Raw genomic sequence first — 18,297 nt, 5'->3', positions numbered from 1 at the left:
TAAATCAGTAAAATTGAATATTTGAGCAGAATTAAGCAGAAGATCGGCTTTAGCAGGTTTATGTTAGATAAAATTCTTTAGAAGAAATTTTTTGTGTGAATGATCTAATTGTCAAAAAGTATTTTAAGATTTGGTGTTTAAGATATGATTTATATTTGATTAAGTAAAGTTAAGTGTATCAAGAAATATGGTAAATGTTAACGGAATAAGATATAAAGCTACCTAGAACATATATATGATTTTGAAGACAGTGGAGGGAACGGGGGAAGTCCCCCGAATAGAGAAGATTGTAACAAGAAAATTACAAAGATAAGTGTTAGTTAAGGTTTGTATATGGTTTTTCTTTATGTTTGCTTATATTGTTATTGTTTTTATTGTGTTTACGTATTGTGTTTTTATGGTGTTTATGTTTATGTTTATGCTGTGTTCTTCTTTCTTTGTTTTAATGGAAAATAATAAAAATCTTATTAAAAAAACAAAAAAACAAAAAGTCTAGTGAAGAAGGAGTGGTGTTGTTGTGAAATATTAGATATTAAAACTAATATTAGATATTGTTGATTGTGGGAAATTAACTGACGCAATGAACAGGATGATGTGAAGGGAAGGTCACCACGAGGCATTCTCGGGGGCTCCTTTTATTGAAAACTCACAGCTAGGTTAAACATTATCATACAGAGAGAACTCCAAAGACCAAATAAGGAATGGTGTGCCTTCTAATACCAAATATGGAAGTTGCTCCTTTGGCTACACCCATATGACATCTTCATTTTGTATGTGCTCTCCTCTCACTTACTCACCCCCTCCTGCTGAACACCTCATGATCCCCCAGTACTTTTCCAGCTATTCCTTTGTTCTCCTGCTCTGCCTAAATGTGTTTCCCAACTTGGTGCCCACAGAGCCAAATGGTATGCCAAATGAGGCTCTGTAGGTTGATTAATTGTGGTATGCCAACACTGTATATTAATTATTCTATATTGATAGATGGGTGTGGCATGCCAGCGCCTGGCTAAACTATAATTCCCACAGAGTGGGAATGTTTGAATGAATATTTTAATAAACAAGGTTCAAAGGTAAACATCTGGCTGAGTTTAGAATGACTCTGTGAAGAGGAAAGAGATTGAATAGGGATTTATATAAAGTAAATAGGTTAGAGAGGACAAGGAAATACAGAAAGATAACATGAGACTAATATGAAGTGTGTGATTGGTGGAAGTCATTATTTTATTTATTTTATTATAGTGGTTATGTAAAAGATGTAAAAGATATACATGGTGGACTTCCGGCGAGGACGCCATTATCGGCGGTTGGGGGTCGTTTCGGCTGCGAGACGGCCCTGGTTTCCCCAGGGGTTAGGAGCTCTGCAACCGCGCAGCGGGCTCCGGTAAGCCACGGGAAGAGCGTCCCGCGGTTTGGGCTCTCCAGCGGGCCCCTTTGCGCTGCCCCATTCTCGGGCTTCCCTTGTAAAAGGGAAGCTCGAGTGAATGGGCAACGGCGCGGGGCTGTGGAGGTTGTCCCCAAAAGGGGAAACTAAGCGGCGGCCACCATCGATATTTGAGCGCCTCGTTCTTGCCTTTATGGACTTAAAATAAGAAGAAACCCGTAAGCTGTAAGTACGGTGTTTAATTGACTGGAAAAATTGATCTAATTGGCTTTTGGGGAGAAATGTCAAAAGGAAGCCTGTTTCTCTCCCTTGCGACAAAAGGAAAGTAACATTGTATCTGGCTGTTGCTATTTTTGGCTGTTACAATTGTTTTCGCTGAATTTGTGATGGACTTGCGAAGAAACCCCTGTTAGGGGAGGACTGAGAATTCTGAGGTATTTCCTCTCAGAAATTGTGGAATATAAAGTGAAAAACCTTTGCACTCCGACCAAGGGGAAATGGCGACTATAACTTGAGATCTGAAGATGGAAAAGTACTGAACTCTATCATTCCCTGCCCACCTCTGCCTTGTTTTTTTTGGTTTCGCTTTGACAATGCCTCCAGACTCAGCAATGACTCTTGGACAAAGGACAATTCTTTTGAAACTAGAACTTTTGAATCAGAATGTTACCGAAAGATTTTCTGAGATTGGGACTGTTTTGAAGAACATTACCAAGGAACTCAAGGAATCTAAAGGAATAACTACAGAGCGATCCTCAGGGATTTTATTTGAAGCAGAAAAGATGCAACTCCAAAAAGAAGAAAAACCCGGTAGACGTGAGAGGTCCAGGGTTGGATATTGTGACGTCATAACGGCTTTCTGGGGTGGGAGCCCAGAAAAGCTGGAACAACACTCTTGGGAATTACAATTACAACCTGATTTGAGGACTGAAGTGGAGATGCTCGGCGGTGATGTATTATCTCTTCTGAAGAGTTCAGCAAAGATACTTTGGGACAATGTTTTGGCTTTTGGATATCAAGGGAAAGATGACATTCTGGATTATCATTTGGAAAAAGACTGGGGGGAAGTCTGCTGGCTGATTGTGAAGGGAGGAGAGAAAATGGCAAGAAGGGGGGTAGGGTGAAAGAATATATATGATTAATTAGGAAGGATTACCACGGTACCCCGACGTCAGAGAGTAAAAATCGTTTTGAAAGAGAAGAAATACCTGGGTTGCTTTTATGATATTGTGTTGGCTTAATATTTTGATATGAATAATAAGAGCAGCAGTTTTATGGAAATAAGAGATAGATAAGGTTATAAGAAGTTAAGATTTGCAATATGATGTGTATTGTTATATTTTGAAGTTAAAAGATATAAGATGTCGAGTTGAAGAGTATGAATATTGATGAAAGAATTGTTAAAATAGTTAGAAAAGTTACTAAAGTAAATTAGCATTGAACGCAGATGAGAGAGTGGGGGAAGTCCCCCAAATTAGATTTGAAACAAGATTATAATTAATAATTGGAGTGTTGGTGTTCCTGTGTGTGAGGTATGTATTTGTTTTCTTTTTATTTTGCTGTTGTAGTTTTTGTTTTTTTCTTTGATTTATTGTTATTATTATTTGTTGTTGTATTTCTTGTTTTTTGATGTGGAAAACCAATAAATTTTTGTTAAAAAATAAATAAATAAAAAGATATACATGGTGTTGAGAAGAAGCTAGTTTAGGTTTTTTATTTTTTATTTTCCTTTTTGTAATTTTTCTCCTCCCCCCCCCCAATTTCTTTTGGACATGAGTTTGGATTAGTATGATGTGAAATTTTTCTGTTATGCTTCATTCATTTCTTTTTGTTTTTATGTATTGTTGTATTATGTTGTTATTACTAATAAAGTTATATTTATAAATAAATAAGTTCATTTAAAAAAGCAAAGTAAACAGAGACATGTGACATACCAGCCTCATATCCAGCAACAGGAGGAGTGAATTGCTAACACAGCACACATGATTGCAGGTGTTACGGAAATGAAATGGGGGGCACATCTTTAAAGTTGTTATAATGTGTTCAATTTTGGGCACCACAGAAGGATAAGGAATGTGTCTGAAAGCATTGGAGGGTGAATTTTAAGTTATGGTGGGGGTGGGGTGATGGGCTGAAATTCAGCCAAGCTTGGCTCTTTGGTAGAAAAAGATTGAAGTTTAAAGCACATACAAATTCATAATCAGGTGCCTTGACCATTTTTCCATGTAAATAAAGGGCAGAAAATTTGGTCTGTTAATGGTAAGGCTGAAATGACTGAGAAGATTAAAAATCTTATGAACTGTGACTTGTCTGGCCATTTTCACTCATTCATAAGAGGACGGTTGAGAGCCAGTGTGATGTAATGGTTAAGAGCGGTAGACTCGTAATCTGGGGAATAGGGTTCGCGTCTCCACTCCTCCACATGCAGCTGCTGGGTGACCTTGGGCTGGTCACACTTCTCTGACGTCTCTCAGTCCCACACACCTCACATAGTGTCTGTTGTGGGGGAGGAAGGGAAAGGAGAATGTTAGCCGCTTTGAGACTCCTTCAGGTATTGATAAAGTGGGATATCAAATCCAAACTCTTCTCTTTTTCTGCTAATGAACAGAGGGGGACACACACAAAATAATAATAAACCACACTAGTGAAACATTTTTGAATAGAGATCTGTATCCCAATCTCCTGTAGATAAAAGAGGCATGGAGCTCCCAATTTTCTTTTCCTGGGGTGCAGATATTTCTGTTTAATGCAGGAAACATGATCCAATAGCGCTGAGAATTTATTAAGAATTTAATTTGATCAAACTTTTATTACTGGCTTTTGGTGGAAAAGTTGAGTTGTTGGGTTGTCTGAATGTTGAAGTTCTGATCTGTTTAAAGTTTAAGATTTATAAGCCTACTTCCTAAGCAGCAAGAAACAGGAAAGCCTATGTATCAGAAACGTCTAAGGACATGAAACTGGGAAAGTGGATTTTAAACTCACGGAACAGGTTTTATGCCCTTGGGAATTTGGTCTCTTAAATCTACCCTATGCCTTCCTTGAGTCCCTGGTAAGAAAAGCCAATCGTGGCTTTATTCAAATGGTAATTTAGTCAGGAGATGCAACACTTTAAAAGGTATAATAGATTGCTGAATCATGAACCCCATACATGTACAGAGGCTAGTTACTTCAAATTTCTTTATGTAAAATTGGGAGCCATTGAGGGAACTGCAGTGAGAAGTACCCCTTTTGTGTGTTTGTGTAAAATTGTAGGTTGCCCCAAATCTTTGCCCCAGGGGGTACTTAAGGGGAAACAATGTTCCAGTTACAGGTAGGTAGCAGTGTTGGTCTGCCATAGTCAAAACAAAATAAAAAATCCTTCCAGTAGCACCTTAGAGACCAACTAAGTTTGTTCTTCGTATGAGCTTTCGTCTGCATGCACGGGGTTGATTTGTTCCAGTACCTCGAACGGCCCTACCCGTTGCGACTCCAGCTTATGGCAACGACCCTTGCTTGGCCAGTCCTTTGTGGACAACCACACTAGGTCCCCCACCTGTATCTCCTTGCCTACTTGACGGTGTTTATCAGCTTCTGTCTTGTACTGTGCCTTCGCCCTCTCGAGATGGTCCTGCAGGATACTATGCAATACTTCCATCTCTTCCGTGAACTCTTCTGCTGCCGGCACTGCTAGACTGTCCCCCTGTCCAGGAAACGCCCATGGGTGTCTTCCGTGACAAGCAAAAAATGGCGTCTTCTGAGTAGAGGCATGCACCGCATTATTATAAGTGAACTCTGCCAACACCAATTTCCCAACCCAGTCATCTTGTTGATAATTCACATAACACCAGAGATACTGTTGTAACGTGGCATTCGTCTGCTCTGACTCTCCATTTGTCTGCGGGTGGCAGGCCGATGAGATGTTGGCAAATATCCCTCCCGGGACAAGTTGTGGGACTGCCCCGAACCTAGAACACAACCTTTGTGCACATTCCCAGCTACAAGCGTCCAGTGGCACATTCAATATGCGATTGCTCTCCAGTGTAAAGAACAACAACACACACTAGCCATTGAGGCTAAACTATTTATTATAGGTAAATGCAAATATGTCTCTGCTAGCCAGCTCAGATACTCAGAGCTGTGCATAAGAGCATCTAGCATCTCTCGAGCCAGAACTGAAAGTAAAGTACAATAACATCACATGTGTGAGAAAGCATATAGGTGCGTACTTCCACCTGGTGCTGCGCTCCCTCTAGGAAATGGCGCCAAGTTTGCAAGGCATCCTTAACAGCCAACAACTCCCGTTCCCATATCGTGTAATTCTGTTCCGACAAGTTTAGTTTTTGCAAGTGAAAGGCGCATGGTCTCAGTTCCCCTCTTTCGTCCGCCTGGAGCAGCACTGCCCCGAGCGCCTTATCCGAAGCATCTGTCTCTACGATCATTGGCCTGTGCGGATCCGGATGAGCCAAATACTTTTCCTCGGCAAACATGGACTTGAGCTTCTATCAGTGCATGGAATGTGGAAAGAGCTTCAGTAAGAAGGATAGTCTCACAATAGACCAGTCCTTGCACTCAACTTCACATTACATTTGTCCGACTCTGGGGTTGCGGCGCTCATCTCGCGTTACTGGCCAAGGGAGCCAGCGTACAGCTTCCGGGTCATGTGGCCAGCATGACAAAGCTGCTTCTGGCGAACCAGAGCAGCGCACGGAAACGCCGTTTACCTTCCTGCCGGAGCAGTACCTATTTATCTACTTGCACTTTTGACGTGCTTTTGAACTGCTAGGTGGGCAGGAGCGGGGACTGAGCAATGGAAATTCATCCCGTTGTGGGGATTCAAACCGCTGACCTTCTGATCGGCAAGCCCTAGGCTCTGTGGCATAATAGATTGCTGAATCATGAACCCCCTACCTGTACAGAGGCTACATTACTTCAAATTTCTTTATGTAAAATTGGGAGCCATTGAGGGAACTGCAGTGAGAAGTACCCCTTTTGTGTGTTTGTGTAAAATTGTAGGTTGCCCCAAAGCTTTGCCCCAGGGGGTACTTAAGAGGAAACAATGGTTAAGTACTGAACCATCAACAATGGAAGAGAGGTTGCCAAGTTCCAAATCTGACATGCAAGATTCTTTCCACAGGTAAATTTCAGAGTTCTCCCACTCTGAATTGTATCCGAGTAGTTGTTTTTTAAATGGATATTTATCGATTTTATCAGGTTTTGTTTTGTGTGTATATACCTATGCATGGTAGCAGGGATGTCCAACTTCCAAGAGACTGAGATCTACTCCCAGTAATAAAAAACCTGCCAGTGATCTATCCATTCTCTTTGCCCAGAGTTGCTGAGCTTCTCTCAGGAAGCAGTGGATCGACCAGTAGATCACAATGGACCTGTTGCACATGCCTCCATTCTAGGAACAGCATTCCTGACCCAGATTTTCACAGGAAGTCCCTAAGATGATTCCCCTTTCAAACAGGATATGTGAACCTAGGCCAGTAGGGTCCTCCTCTCCGGCAGATGGACAACCCCTTTCCCCAAGCCCCTCCCTCTCCCACTTCCCCCTGGGGGTCCCCCACACCACCCATCACTGTCTTCTGCTTGGAGCACTTCAGGGTTTGCAGCCCCTTGAGCTAAGCTGCCTAGCAGTTCTCAATCACCTCCAGCAGGTACAGCTGATCTTCATTCCAGCAACTCAAAGACAAAAGTCAGACTGTCAGTTCCTTGTGAAGGGAGAGTGTCTCCACATCCCAGAGTGCAGAGTGGGGGGCAAGGAGGGCAGGTCTGAGTCCCTGCTCTGGTTCCCTCCAATACTCACCCCTGGGGGAGAGATGTGCAACCGCAGCACATCTGCAAAGAGAAGGACATGGGGAAAGGTGAGTCCGTCCCTGAGCACCTGGCAAGGCTATTCCAAGAGTTTTCTCCTGGATTCCAAGTCCTACTAAAGGGGAGGGACACCCCAGACCTTGGGGGCTAATCCTGGCCTCCTTCAACCAGAATGTGACTCCCCAGGCCCCCCCTAAATCCATAAAAAAGAATAAAAAGGAGGCGCCACGACAACAGCAGCAGCTGCTCCAGAGGTGGTGGTCGGTGTCCACCCCCCCACCTTGACCAGCCCCCCAACTCGCCGCCATGCCTGGGGTGCAACGTATGAAAGTGGCCAACGAGAGGCACAGCAAGAGCATCACTCAGAGGGGGCGGGCCTCCATCGGGTCCCGACACCCCAAGAGGAAAAAGCCCCCGTTCGTCTTCGTGGTCTGCGGATCAGCCATCTTCCACATTATCCAGAGCATCCGACTTGGAGGTTAATGGGGAGAAGACGGGGTGCTTTCCCCACCACCGCCACCAATCCTCCTCTCAGGGAACTGTGGGATCTTTTCTGGACCTCCCAATTTACAGCCACGACAGTCTTCCTCTGCCTGCTGCCAAGAACCAGACCTCTCCCTCCCTGCCTGCTCTCGTGAGACCCCCTAACCGATTCCCTGCCCGCTCTCTGTCCCTTGAGCTGTTGACCACTTCGGGGGGGACACTGGACTGAACGGGGGCGATCTGTCCTCTCTCTCCCCCTCGCCTCGTGGAAGCGTGGGACTTTTTCCTTTGCAACTGAAACGATGCATTGCAACAAGGTGTACAGCCGGTTTGCAGTGTTTGGGGTTGGGGGACGGGGTGAGGAGTTGGGGAGGCTTGTCCCGGATCCCACATTCCTCTCAACCTGTTACCAACCTGCAGTTCATTCTCCTTCACCATTCCGGTCGAGCCGCTGAATGAATAAATAAATAAAACCACCTTGTTGGAATCTTTGCCACAAACCAAGTAACTCCAAATTTCTTAATAAATAGTGTCACCATAAAAAAAAGAATAAAAAGCCGAGGTTCTGCCAAGCGAGAGAGGGCTGAGCTGGGAGGACTCGGCTTTGCAAGGGTTAAAGGGAACTGAGCTGCCTTCCTAGAGAGGACAGGAAGCAAGAGGGGGCCAGGTCCTCCAGAGCCAAGGCCCCTCCCTCTCCAGTCCTCTCCTGCAAGGCCTGCGTCGTTGTCCCCTCCTGGGATCTGGTGAGTCTCCTCTCTCTCTCTCCCCCCAGAGGGTGCAGTGGGGAGGCGGTGGGGGTCCCAGGGCTGCAGCAGGAGAGGGGGCCAGCCTGGGGGGCCTGATCTGCTCATGCAGGGGGCGGAGAGGGTCCTGCCAGGGAGGGGCCAGGTCTGCAACGCTCTCCTTCCTGGAGATCACAGGATCCCAAACTCATTTGGCCTTTCAGAATAAAATGACTCCCACGAAATCTCCCTTCTTCGAACAAAGGAGTCCCTAGGACTTTAACTCTGTGTGACATCGCTCAGCGTCATTGCACAACAGAGGAAACATGTGCAAATGGTTTTCCAAAGCTGGACGAGGTGGACTAGCCGCCTAACCCCCCCAAAAAAACCACTTGGAGGAAGGAAGTTAAAGTGGGAGAGAAAGGCCAGGCATAAAGAGAGGGATCCCAGCCCATAGTCTGGCTGCTGCATTGCAAACCAGTTTCCCGGTCGTCTCCAAGGGCAGCTCCACACGGAGGCCACTGCAGCAATCCCCTCTCACCCAGAGCAGGGCATCCCAGGACCACATCCTCTCTCTCGCAAAGGGATTGTTGCTGTCAAAGCAGCCAGAAATGGGTGCTGCTACTGACTGAGCCTCCATGGACCTTGGCATCAGTGGCTGTGTGTGTGTTAAGCTTTCTTATATTATAATAATAATAATAATAATAATAATAATAATAATAATAATAATAATAATTTAAAAAATACGTACCTAAATTTCAAGGGAGAAGTCTTTGGCACCTCCCACTTGGCCCTCAGGGGGTTGGGCAGACTTGGCACTCAGAGCAAAGAAAACGTGACCCCGCCCCAGGAGTCTGTCTTGAGAGCAGCAGAGAGTCCAAGTGCAAGAAAAGGAGACAGAAGCAGGGGAGTGCAGTTGAGGTTGGGGAGCAACTCCTGAGGACCCCCGGGTGAGGACCCCCACTAGAACCAAGCATCCATTTTTCACAAGATACAAAGGACTCCCATGTCAGTCGGTTCTGACTTCATGCATTGACTGGAAGGGAGCAGAAACCAGGTTGATTAATCTCACAGAAATCCCTTCAGTTGCCTACACCTTGTGCACTGCTAGAAGGCTAGAGACTTATTTTTCCTCCTCTTTCTTTTTGAAAAGATAGCTCATGGTCTGGGATGCGCTGCAGTCCACCCCTGGTTCCCAGCAAAACTCATCCATGCTTGCTCAGGGAACCATTCCCCTCCCCCCGCCGTCCTACAAATTCTGTAACACAACAGTTGAATTTGCTTTGTAGGATTTCCTAGAGCTTCTCATTAAGACGGGCAGAACTTGGCAGAAGACCAAAGGGTTCCTTCTGAAGTCTTACAGGCTTCCTGAGAGCACAGATGGATGAACGAGACTCAGCTGGCCCAGGAACAGGAAGAGGCCATGCCAGCCAAACAGGGAGCAGTGGGGGATTCTGGGAAAACCCAGTGCAGAAGATCCTGGGTGAGGAGGACACCCTCCGCTCAGAGGTGCAGAGCCGGCAGTTGAGGCAGTTCTGCTGCCAGGAGGCCAAAGGACCCCGAGAGGTTTGCAGCCGACTCTACCACTTTTGCCACCAGTGGCTGAAGCCGGAAAGGCACACGAAAGATGAGATGCTGGACCTGGTGATCTTGGAGCAGTTCCTGGCTGTCCTTCCCCCGGAGATGGAGAGCTGGGTGAGGGAATGTGGAGCGGAGACCAGTTCCCAGGCGGTGGCCCTGGCCGAAGGTTTTCTCCTGAGTCAGGCAGAGGAGAGAAAGCAGGTGAGAGAGACTTTCCTCTGGATACTCCAAAGGGGCTCCAAACAGGACAGAGAACATCTCATAATGGTCTGCTGATGGGCCATCCTTTTTGCGGAAAGCACCCATGGAATGAGATCTCACACTCTTCATGTCTTTTTCATTCTCTTTCTAATATTTCTCACCATTCTCTGTTTTGAATCCTTGTTTCCTTTTCAGGGAAAGGATCATTTTGCAGAAATGGACCTGGATTCCTGTGAGGCAGAGAGGCCTCCATTGGACACCAGAGAGAGGCCACTGGGTAAGGAGGAAGGTGGATTTTCTTCCTTTGGTCTCATTCTGTTAGTTTTCCCAACTCATCTGAGGGTTCTTTTCATCTTGTCTTGGGGGAAGACAGTTGGGAACAAGGGTCCAGAGGAGGGGAGGTGTATTTCTGCACAACAAACATATGAAATGGGCACAAACGCCCAAATATTTCACCTGTGAGAGAAGTAGGCAGTCCTGGCGTCCTGTTTACCTTTTTTCTCTTGCAGGTGACAGAATGATGCCGGCAAGACCTCCTGATCCGTCTTTTCATGGGGGCAGAAGGGAAGCAGCGGCTGTGGAACCAAATCAGGTCCGGGGAAGCTGCCTTGTGGGGACAGAGGCCGAGGGCTGGAGCAATGTCATGGACTGGTTGGGCACAGAGGAATGGTGGAAGGAAGCAGCTGGGGAACCAGGAAGGGAAGATGGCTCAGAGCCCAAGAAGTGGAGGTAGAAGAAGGATGGGCGGTCAGAGGGGGAAGAGGGAGCAGCCTGGGAAGAGGAGGTGTCAGAAGCTGAAGGTGTAACAGGGCTTAGTGAGCTGGGAGACTCTGTGGCAGAATGCAGTGCAGAATAAGAGGCAGAAGAGGAAGGAGTCAAGTGGGGGGAGGTAGGTTGAGAGGCTGAGGTGAGTCAGGATAAGGAGGAGCCACCGATGGCTCCCTCTCCTTTTGCCAGAAGCCACCCTCCCTGCTTGTCTCTCAGAGCCAGGAGACCCCCTGCATTGCAGGAATCTGCTAGATCATCCAAGACAGCTGGCCATCGAAAATAGGCTTATTTTATTTCTAGATGGATCAGTAAAATGTGCAGCAAAGCATTCCTATTGAAACAAGACTGCAATTTACAGGAAGGAAACAACAGAGCATTGTGTAGCAGATCATATTGATGCTGTCTCAGAGGAGGACATTTCCCTTTTTCTTTTAGGGGCCAGTTTGCTTTGAAGATGTCGCTGTTCATTTCACGGATGAGGAGTGGTCGTTGCTGGATGCTTACCAGAGAGCTCTGCATAAAGACGTCATGGAGGAGAATTGTGGGATCGTGGCCTCTCTTGGTAAGGCTCCCTGTGGGATCATCATATCTACCTGGAAATTCCAAAAATACCTCTATGTGACCAACCTCATATATTTTCACAGAGCTCTACAGCGCCCCCTATAACACCTGGGAACCTAACCCCCCCACAATAAACAGTAAATTACAGTTTTTTCTTTGAACAATTATTCCTTTTTCTACCACGATTGGGCTGCTGTGAACTGCCCAGGCCATCTTAAATGTCAGCTTCAGAATTGATAGGAATGATAAGTAGCTTCCGGTTTTGTTTTTGTTTTTGCTCCTGTCAGTCTTGGCTTGACCAAAGAGACGACTGACATTGGAGATGGAGGGGATGCCATGACTCGGCCAAACAAAATTCATCCCAGAGAAGAGCCAGGCTTATTGAATCTCAGGTAGTAGTAGCAGTGATGATGATGATGATGATGATCATGATGATAGCAATAAGGTGGTACCTCGGTTTACAAATATAATCTTTTCTGGAACAGGACTGTTCTTAAATCGAGGTACCAATGTAGTAATACCGTATTTTTCGCTCCATGGGGTGCACTGGACCATAGGGCGCACCTCGTTTTTAGAGGAGGAAACAAGAAAAAAAAATTTTTTTCTGGTTTTCCTGCTCTAAAAGCCCGGGTTTTTTGAGGATTAGCTCAGATATTTGCAGCTTTTTTGCAAAGGGGGGAAAGCAAAGAGAAATAGCCCCGTTTTTATGGGGTTCAACTCACATTTCTGCAGCTTCTAAAGGAAAGGGAGCTGTTTCTACTATTTCCAGACAGAAAATCTAATCAGCCAGTCACATGTAGCTGGGGAAACAAACAACCTCCCTCTGCAGCACTTTCAACAATGGAGGCCTGGGCAAGGGGGCAGCCGAAAGGAGCCAAGGACTCTTATCTCTCTCCCAATCTCTTGCTGATCAGCTGCTGAGTGAGGTCCTTTCAACACCCCCTTTTCTCTTTGTAAAAAAAAAAGGACAATCTGCTTTTGGCCCCTGGGCAATTTGGCTCCAGGGACCACCATTCGCTGCATAAGACGCACTAATATTTCCCCTTACTTTTTAGGAGGAAAAAGTGCATCTTATGGAGCGAAAAATACGGTAATAATAATTTTTATTTGTACCCTGCCCGCTTGGCTTCGTTACCCCAGCCACTCTGGGCGGCTTCCAGCACATGAAACATAAATAATAATAATCTCATCCCATATGCTTCAGTATCTGGGAAAAGATCACTTGCGGAACGCTTCAGTTTGGGCTCAGATATTTAATTTATGCATTTTGGGGCATTTACATTCCCATTAATGACACAAATTCTGCCCACACCTTTTGCTGCCATACAACCCCAGATCATCACACTATCTGGGTGTTTCACGGTCTGTGTAATGCAAGTAGGAGGTACATCTTCTCTGATTCTTCTCCTTGCGTATTTCATGCCATCCCTACCAAGCAAGGAGAACACTGTCCCATTGTTCTGCTGTCCAGTTAACATAGGTTTAATCTTTTCAAGCTTTGCTTGAGAGATAACAATGGCTTTTTCCTTAGAATTCTAACATTTAGACCATTCCTTGCACTCAACTTCACATTACATTTCACCATGTCATCTTGTAGACACCCAGATGATTTTCTTCTGTCATGTAGGGACTGTCTCTCCATTCTTCGATCATCACTTGCCTTTGTGCACCTTTTCCTACCTTTACCAGTCTGAATTTGGAGTGAATGAGTCTCCTTATACCTCTTCAAAAATATAGAAATGCCAGCTTTGGTTAAGTTTCCCCCAATCTTTCATCTCATTTCTTCCTAACCGTAGCCTTGTTCACTTAGTACTACAATTTTACATTTCTGGATCATCATATAACTCTTTATGCTATTTATATAATTTTATTATGTTTTACACCTTCACTAAATAAAAGAACACAAAAAACCAACCAACTTGATTGTTGTTGTTCAGTCGTTCAGTCGTGTCCGACTCTTCGTGACCCCATGGACCAGAGCACGCCAGGCACGCCTATCCTTCACTGCCTCCCGCAGTTTGGCCAAACTCATGTTACTAGCTTCGAGAACACTGTCCAACCATCTCATCCTCTGTCGTCCCCTTCTCCTTGTGCCCTCCATCTTTCCCAACATCAGGGTCTTTTCCAGGGAGTCTTCCCTTCTCATGAGGTGGCCAAAGTACTGCAGCCTCAGCTTCAGGATCTGTCCTTCTAGTGAGCACTCAGGGCCGATTTCCTTGAGAATGGATAGGTTTGATCTTCTTGCAGTCCATGGGACTCTCAAGAGTCTCCTCCAGCACCATAATTCAAAAGCATCAATTCTTCGGCGATCAGCCTTCTTGATGGTCCAGCTCTCACTTCCGTACATTACTACTGGGAAAACCATAGCTTTAACTATACGGACCTTTGTCGGCAAGGTGATGTCTTTGCTTTTTTTTTTTTTTTTTTTTTTGGTTAAAAATCCTTTATTGTTCAATTAAAATATAATTACATACAAACATATGCATATACAATGCATACTCCCTTATACCTAAGAATAAAGAAATAGATCTCTCATATCTTAGCTAACTAAAGGTAAGCCGAAAGGAAAAGAAAATAGAAAGAAAGAAAGAAAGAAAAAGAAAAGGAAGAGAAAAAAAAAAAGGCAAAGAAAAGAAGAGAAAGAAAGATAAAGGGAGGAAGAAAGAAAAGCAGAAAGGAAAAGAAAGGGATCTTCAAAGAAGAAGATCAAGACAAAATAAAGTCATCCAAAAGACAAAACCTTCACAAGTACTTTCTACATATACTTCCGCTGCTTTTACAACGATTCCTACATCTTATATAATACTTATTATATCTGTCATTTTTTACATATTTACCACTTTATAAACAAGTACAAATTAAATACAAATACAAATAAGGCTCAATTTTGTTAAACCGTATTTCATTCTGTTATTCTAAACACAACCAGATTCTACCACTTACATCTTGTTTCTTCAAATAGTCATTGAAGTACTTCCATTGATTTTTTACCATATCTCTTGATTTCCCTCTGATAATATCAGTTAGCTTCGCTAGTTCCAGATATTCAGTCATTTTACTCAGCCACTCTCCCTTTGATGGTATTTGATTTCCTTTCCAATATTTAGCTATAAGGGTTCTTGCAGCTGTTGTCGCATAAAGCAGGATGTTTATTCTATCTTTTGGAATTTCATTATTCAATATTCCTAATAAATATAGTTCAGCTTTTTTACTAAATGATATTTTAATCAGCTTTTTAACTTCTTCATGGATCATATTCCAGAAAGTTTTAATTTCAGGACAGGTCCACCACATATGGAATAGCGTACCAGTTTGATCTTCACATCTCCAACATTTATTATTTCTAGATTTATTTATCTTAGCTATTCTTACTGGTGGCAGGTACCATCTGTGGTGTACTTTCATAAAATTTTCTTTAATTTGATAGGAGGCCGTAAATTTAATATTTTTTGTCCAAAATTGTTTCCACTTTCCATACTCAATTTCATGGCCTAAATCTTGTTTCCACTTTATCATATTTCTGTTTTTACATTCTGACTCCATTTGTCCTGTACTTAATAATCTATATACTTTGGAAAGCATTTTCTGTTTACAGGCTATAACCTCATCCAATTTGGTTTCCTTATTTCCAAAACCTCTGTTCTTTAGGTCTTTTTCAAATACTGCTCTTAACTGAATATATTCTAGCCAACTTACCCCGATGGTTCTTAAATCTTCATATTTTTTTAGTTTTGGAATTTCTTTTATTTCTTCTACTAATTCTTTGTATGTCGGCCATTTCCTTTTTGTCATATTTTTAAATGTTGACGTGGCTTCCACCGGTGATGTCCACCATGAGGTTTTTTGCATCATTCTCCCTTTAGTTCTTTCCCATATTTCCAACAAAGCTTTCCTTACCAAGTGGTTATTAAACCTTTTATGCATCTTTAGTTTTTCATAGAATAGGTACCCATGCCATCCATATAACTTGTCCCATCCTTCCAGCTCTAACAATTTTTTATTTTCTAATGTTATCCAGTCCTTAAGCCACATCCAGCCCGCTGCATCATAGTATGTTGTCAAATCTGGAACCCCGAAGCCGCCTACTTCCTTATCACTGATCATAATTTCTTGCTTTATCCTCGCTTTTCTCCCCAACCAGATAAAGTTTGCGAGATCTTTTTGACAGTTCTTTAAATATTTAGTTCCGATAATTATAGGTGCCATTTGAAAAAGAAACAGAATTTTTGGGAGTATCACCATTTTTATCATAGATATTCGACCAAGCAGGGATAGATTCAGTTTCTCCCATTTTTTCAATAATTCTTTAGCTTCCTTCCATAATTTGACATAGTTATCTTTAAATAAATTGGTGTTCTTATTGGATATCCACAATCCTAGATATTTTGCTTTGGATTCAATTTTTAATCCTGTTATATCTTCCAATCTTTTTTTTTCCTTATCCCCCATATTTTTGGTTAGTAATTTAGATTTTTCTTTATTTAATTTAAAGCCTGAACTCTTCCCATATTCATTAATTTCCTCCAGTGTTTTCTGTAGGCTCTCTAATGGAGATTCTACTGTAATGATCACATCATCCGCAAAGGCTTTCGCTTTATAATTATAGTTCCCAATAGTTATCCCTTTGATTTCTCTGTTTTCTCTTAATGTAACTAGAAGGATTTCCAAAGTTATAATAAATAACAATGGAGATAAAGGACAACCTTGCCTGACTCCTCTTTTGATGTCAAAACCTTCCGTGAGGTCATTATTTATGATCAATCTTGTACTCTGTTTATTATATATAGCTTTAATTCCATTCATAATTTTTTCTCCTATTTCCCACTTTTCCAGATTTCTCAGCATAAATTTCCAGGAAACACTGTCGAAGGCTTTCTCTGCATCCACCAGTAGCATTGCAACTTTTTTGCTGGGGTTTAGTTCGGCATATTCCCATATGTCAATTATTGCTCTTGTATTATCTTTAATTTGTCTTTCAGGAAGAAAGCCCGCCTGGTCTTGCCCTATAACTCTCATTAGTACTCTCTTTAACCTGTTAGCCAATATTCCTGTAAATATTTTATAATCAATATTTAAAAGCGATATTGGTCTATAGTTCTTTGTTAAGTTCAAATCTGCACCTTGCTTGGGGAGTAATGTTATCAAAGCCTCCTGCCACGATTTGGGAGTTTTTCCTTTTTCCAAGATCTCGTCAAGGATGACCTTTAATTTGGGTATCACTATCTCCTTGAATTTTTTGTAATATATTACCGGTATCCCGTCCGGGCCTGGGGATTTTCCAGTTTTTAAATTATTTATTACCTCCTCAAGCTCTTCTGTCCTAATTTTTGCATTTAACATATTATGCTCTTCCTCTCTAATCTCTGGCAATTTTTTCCCATTTAAGTAGTCATGTATTTCACTTTCCTTCTCTCCTTTATCCTCATATAAGTTTTTGTAGTATCTCCAAAAGCTCATTTTAATTTGTTCAGAGTCTGTTAATTCCGTTTCCCCTTCCACTATTTTATTTATCACTCTGTCTACTTGTCTTTCTTTAGTCAGCCATGCCAGCATTCTGCCTGGCTTATTTGCCTGCTCAAAATACCTCTGTTTAGTCCATAAGATCTTCTTTTCTACTTCTTTGTTTATCATATTTGATAGGTGAGATTGTAAATTTTTTATACTTGATCTTAATTCTTCATTTTTTGGGTTTTTGACCAACTCCGTTTCCTTATCTCTTATTTGTTTGCTCATTTCCATGAAATTGTTATTATTTTTTTCCCTAATTTCCTTCATTTGTTGGATGCCATACCCCCTCATATAAGCTTTGCTGGTGTCCCAAATCACCATATTGTCCATTGCTTGATTTTCGTTTAATACGAAAAATTCATTAAGTGCCTCTTTTGCTTTATTTACTCTTTCCTCCTCCTTCCATAGATCTTCATTCATCCTCCATCTTCCTCTTGTACATTTCTTAAATTTCATATGTACTGTCACAGGGTTATGGTCAGAGATGGATTTGTTTTGTATTTCTGTTTTATCTACACTCAACATTAATTTTTTTGAGGCCCATATAGCATCAATCCTTCCTCCGGATTTGTGCACTTCAGAGTAGTGGGTGATATCTTTCGTATTTGGGTTTTTGGTCCTCCAAATGTCATATAAATTTAAGTTTGTGACCAGATTGAAAAAGGATAAAGGGAGTTTACCAGATTTAGACTCTTTCCCCCTGTCTGTTCTATCCAAGTCAATAGAGACCACCCCATTTTGATCTCCCATAAAGATCATCTCTTCCCCTATATACTCCCACAGTCTGTCCTCTAAGTTTCTATAAAATTCATCCTTTCTGTTATTAGGAGCATAGAAACCTACCAGAACAATTTTACCCCCTTCTGTTTGAATCTCCACCACTAATATTCTCCCTTCCTCATCTTCGAATAGTAGTCGTGGTTTTAGCATAGGATTGATATACATCACTACACCCCTTTTTTTCTCCCCTCCCGCTGATATAAATTCTTTCCCCAATCTTACATTCTTCAGAACTCTTATATGAATTTTAGATATATGAGTTTCTTGCAAACAGATGATGTCCCATTTCCTTTTTTTCAAGATACATTCTACCCTGTTCCTCTTCAACTTACTGTTCAAACCGTTTATATTCCATGATATACATTTCAGATTCATCACTGTGTAGCTACCTTTATTTCCCTTTGTAGGGTTACCAAGTAAGAAGTAGAAAACTCAGGAAAAAAAAACTGAGAAAAGAAACAAAAAACAAAGGACAAAAGCAAAAATAAAACCAAAAAATAAAGAAATGAGATCCAC

The 18,297-nt window shown here is 42.6% G+C and overlaps 2 protein-coding genes across 2 annotated transcripts in view; both read left to right on the top strand.

Annotated features, from left to right (window-relative positions):
- LOC117045136 overlaps positions 1 to 18,297 on the top strand; it is a 506,969-nt gene that overhangs the window by 436,623 nt on the left and 52,049 nt on the right.
- On the top strand, positions 7,429 to 7,829 carry LOC117045159 (stress-associated endoplasmic reticulum protein 1-like). Its single transcript, XM_033145957.1, has one exon. The coding sequence runs from the start codon at positions 7,484 to 7,486 to the stop codon at positions 7,658 to 7,660; it is 177 nt and encodes a 58-aa protein (XP_033001848.1). The 5' UTR covers positions 7,429 to 7,483; the 3' UTR covers positions 7,661 to 7,829.

This window comes from Lacerta agilis, chromosome 4, assembly GCF_009819535.1.
Source record: "Lacerta agilis isolate rLacAgi1 chromosome 4, rLacAgi1.pri, whole genome shotgun sequence".
In the NCBI taxonomy this organism is placed as follows: domain Eukaryota; kingdom Metazoa; phylum Chordata; class Lepidosauria; order Squamata; family Lacertidae; genus Lacerta; species Lacerta agilis.
This window is presented reverse-complemented; position numbering and strand designations above follow the sequence as displayed.

Coding starts and splice junctions, on each gene's coding strand:
- LOC117045159 (XM_033145957.1), top strand. CDS start 7,484: ATGCCTGGGGTGCAACGTATGAAAGTGGCCAACGAGAGGCACAGCAAG.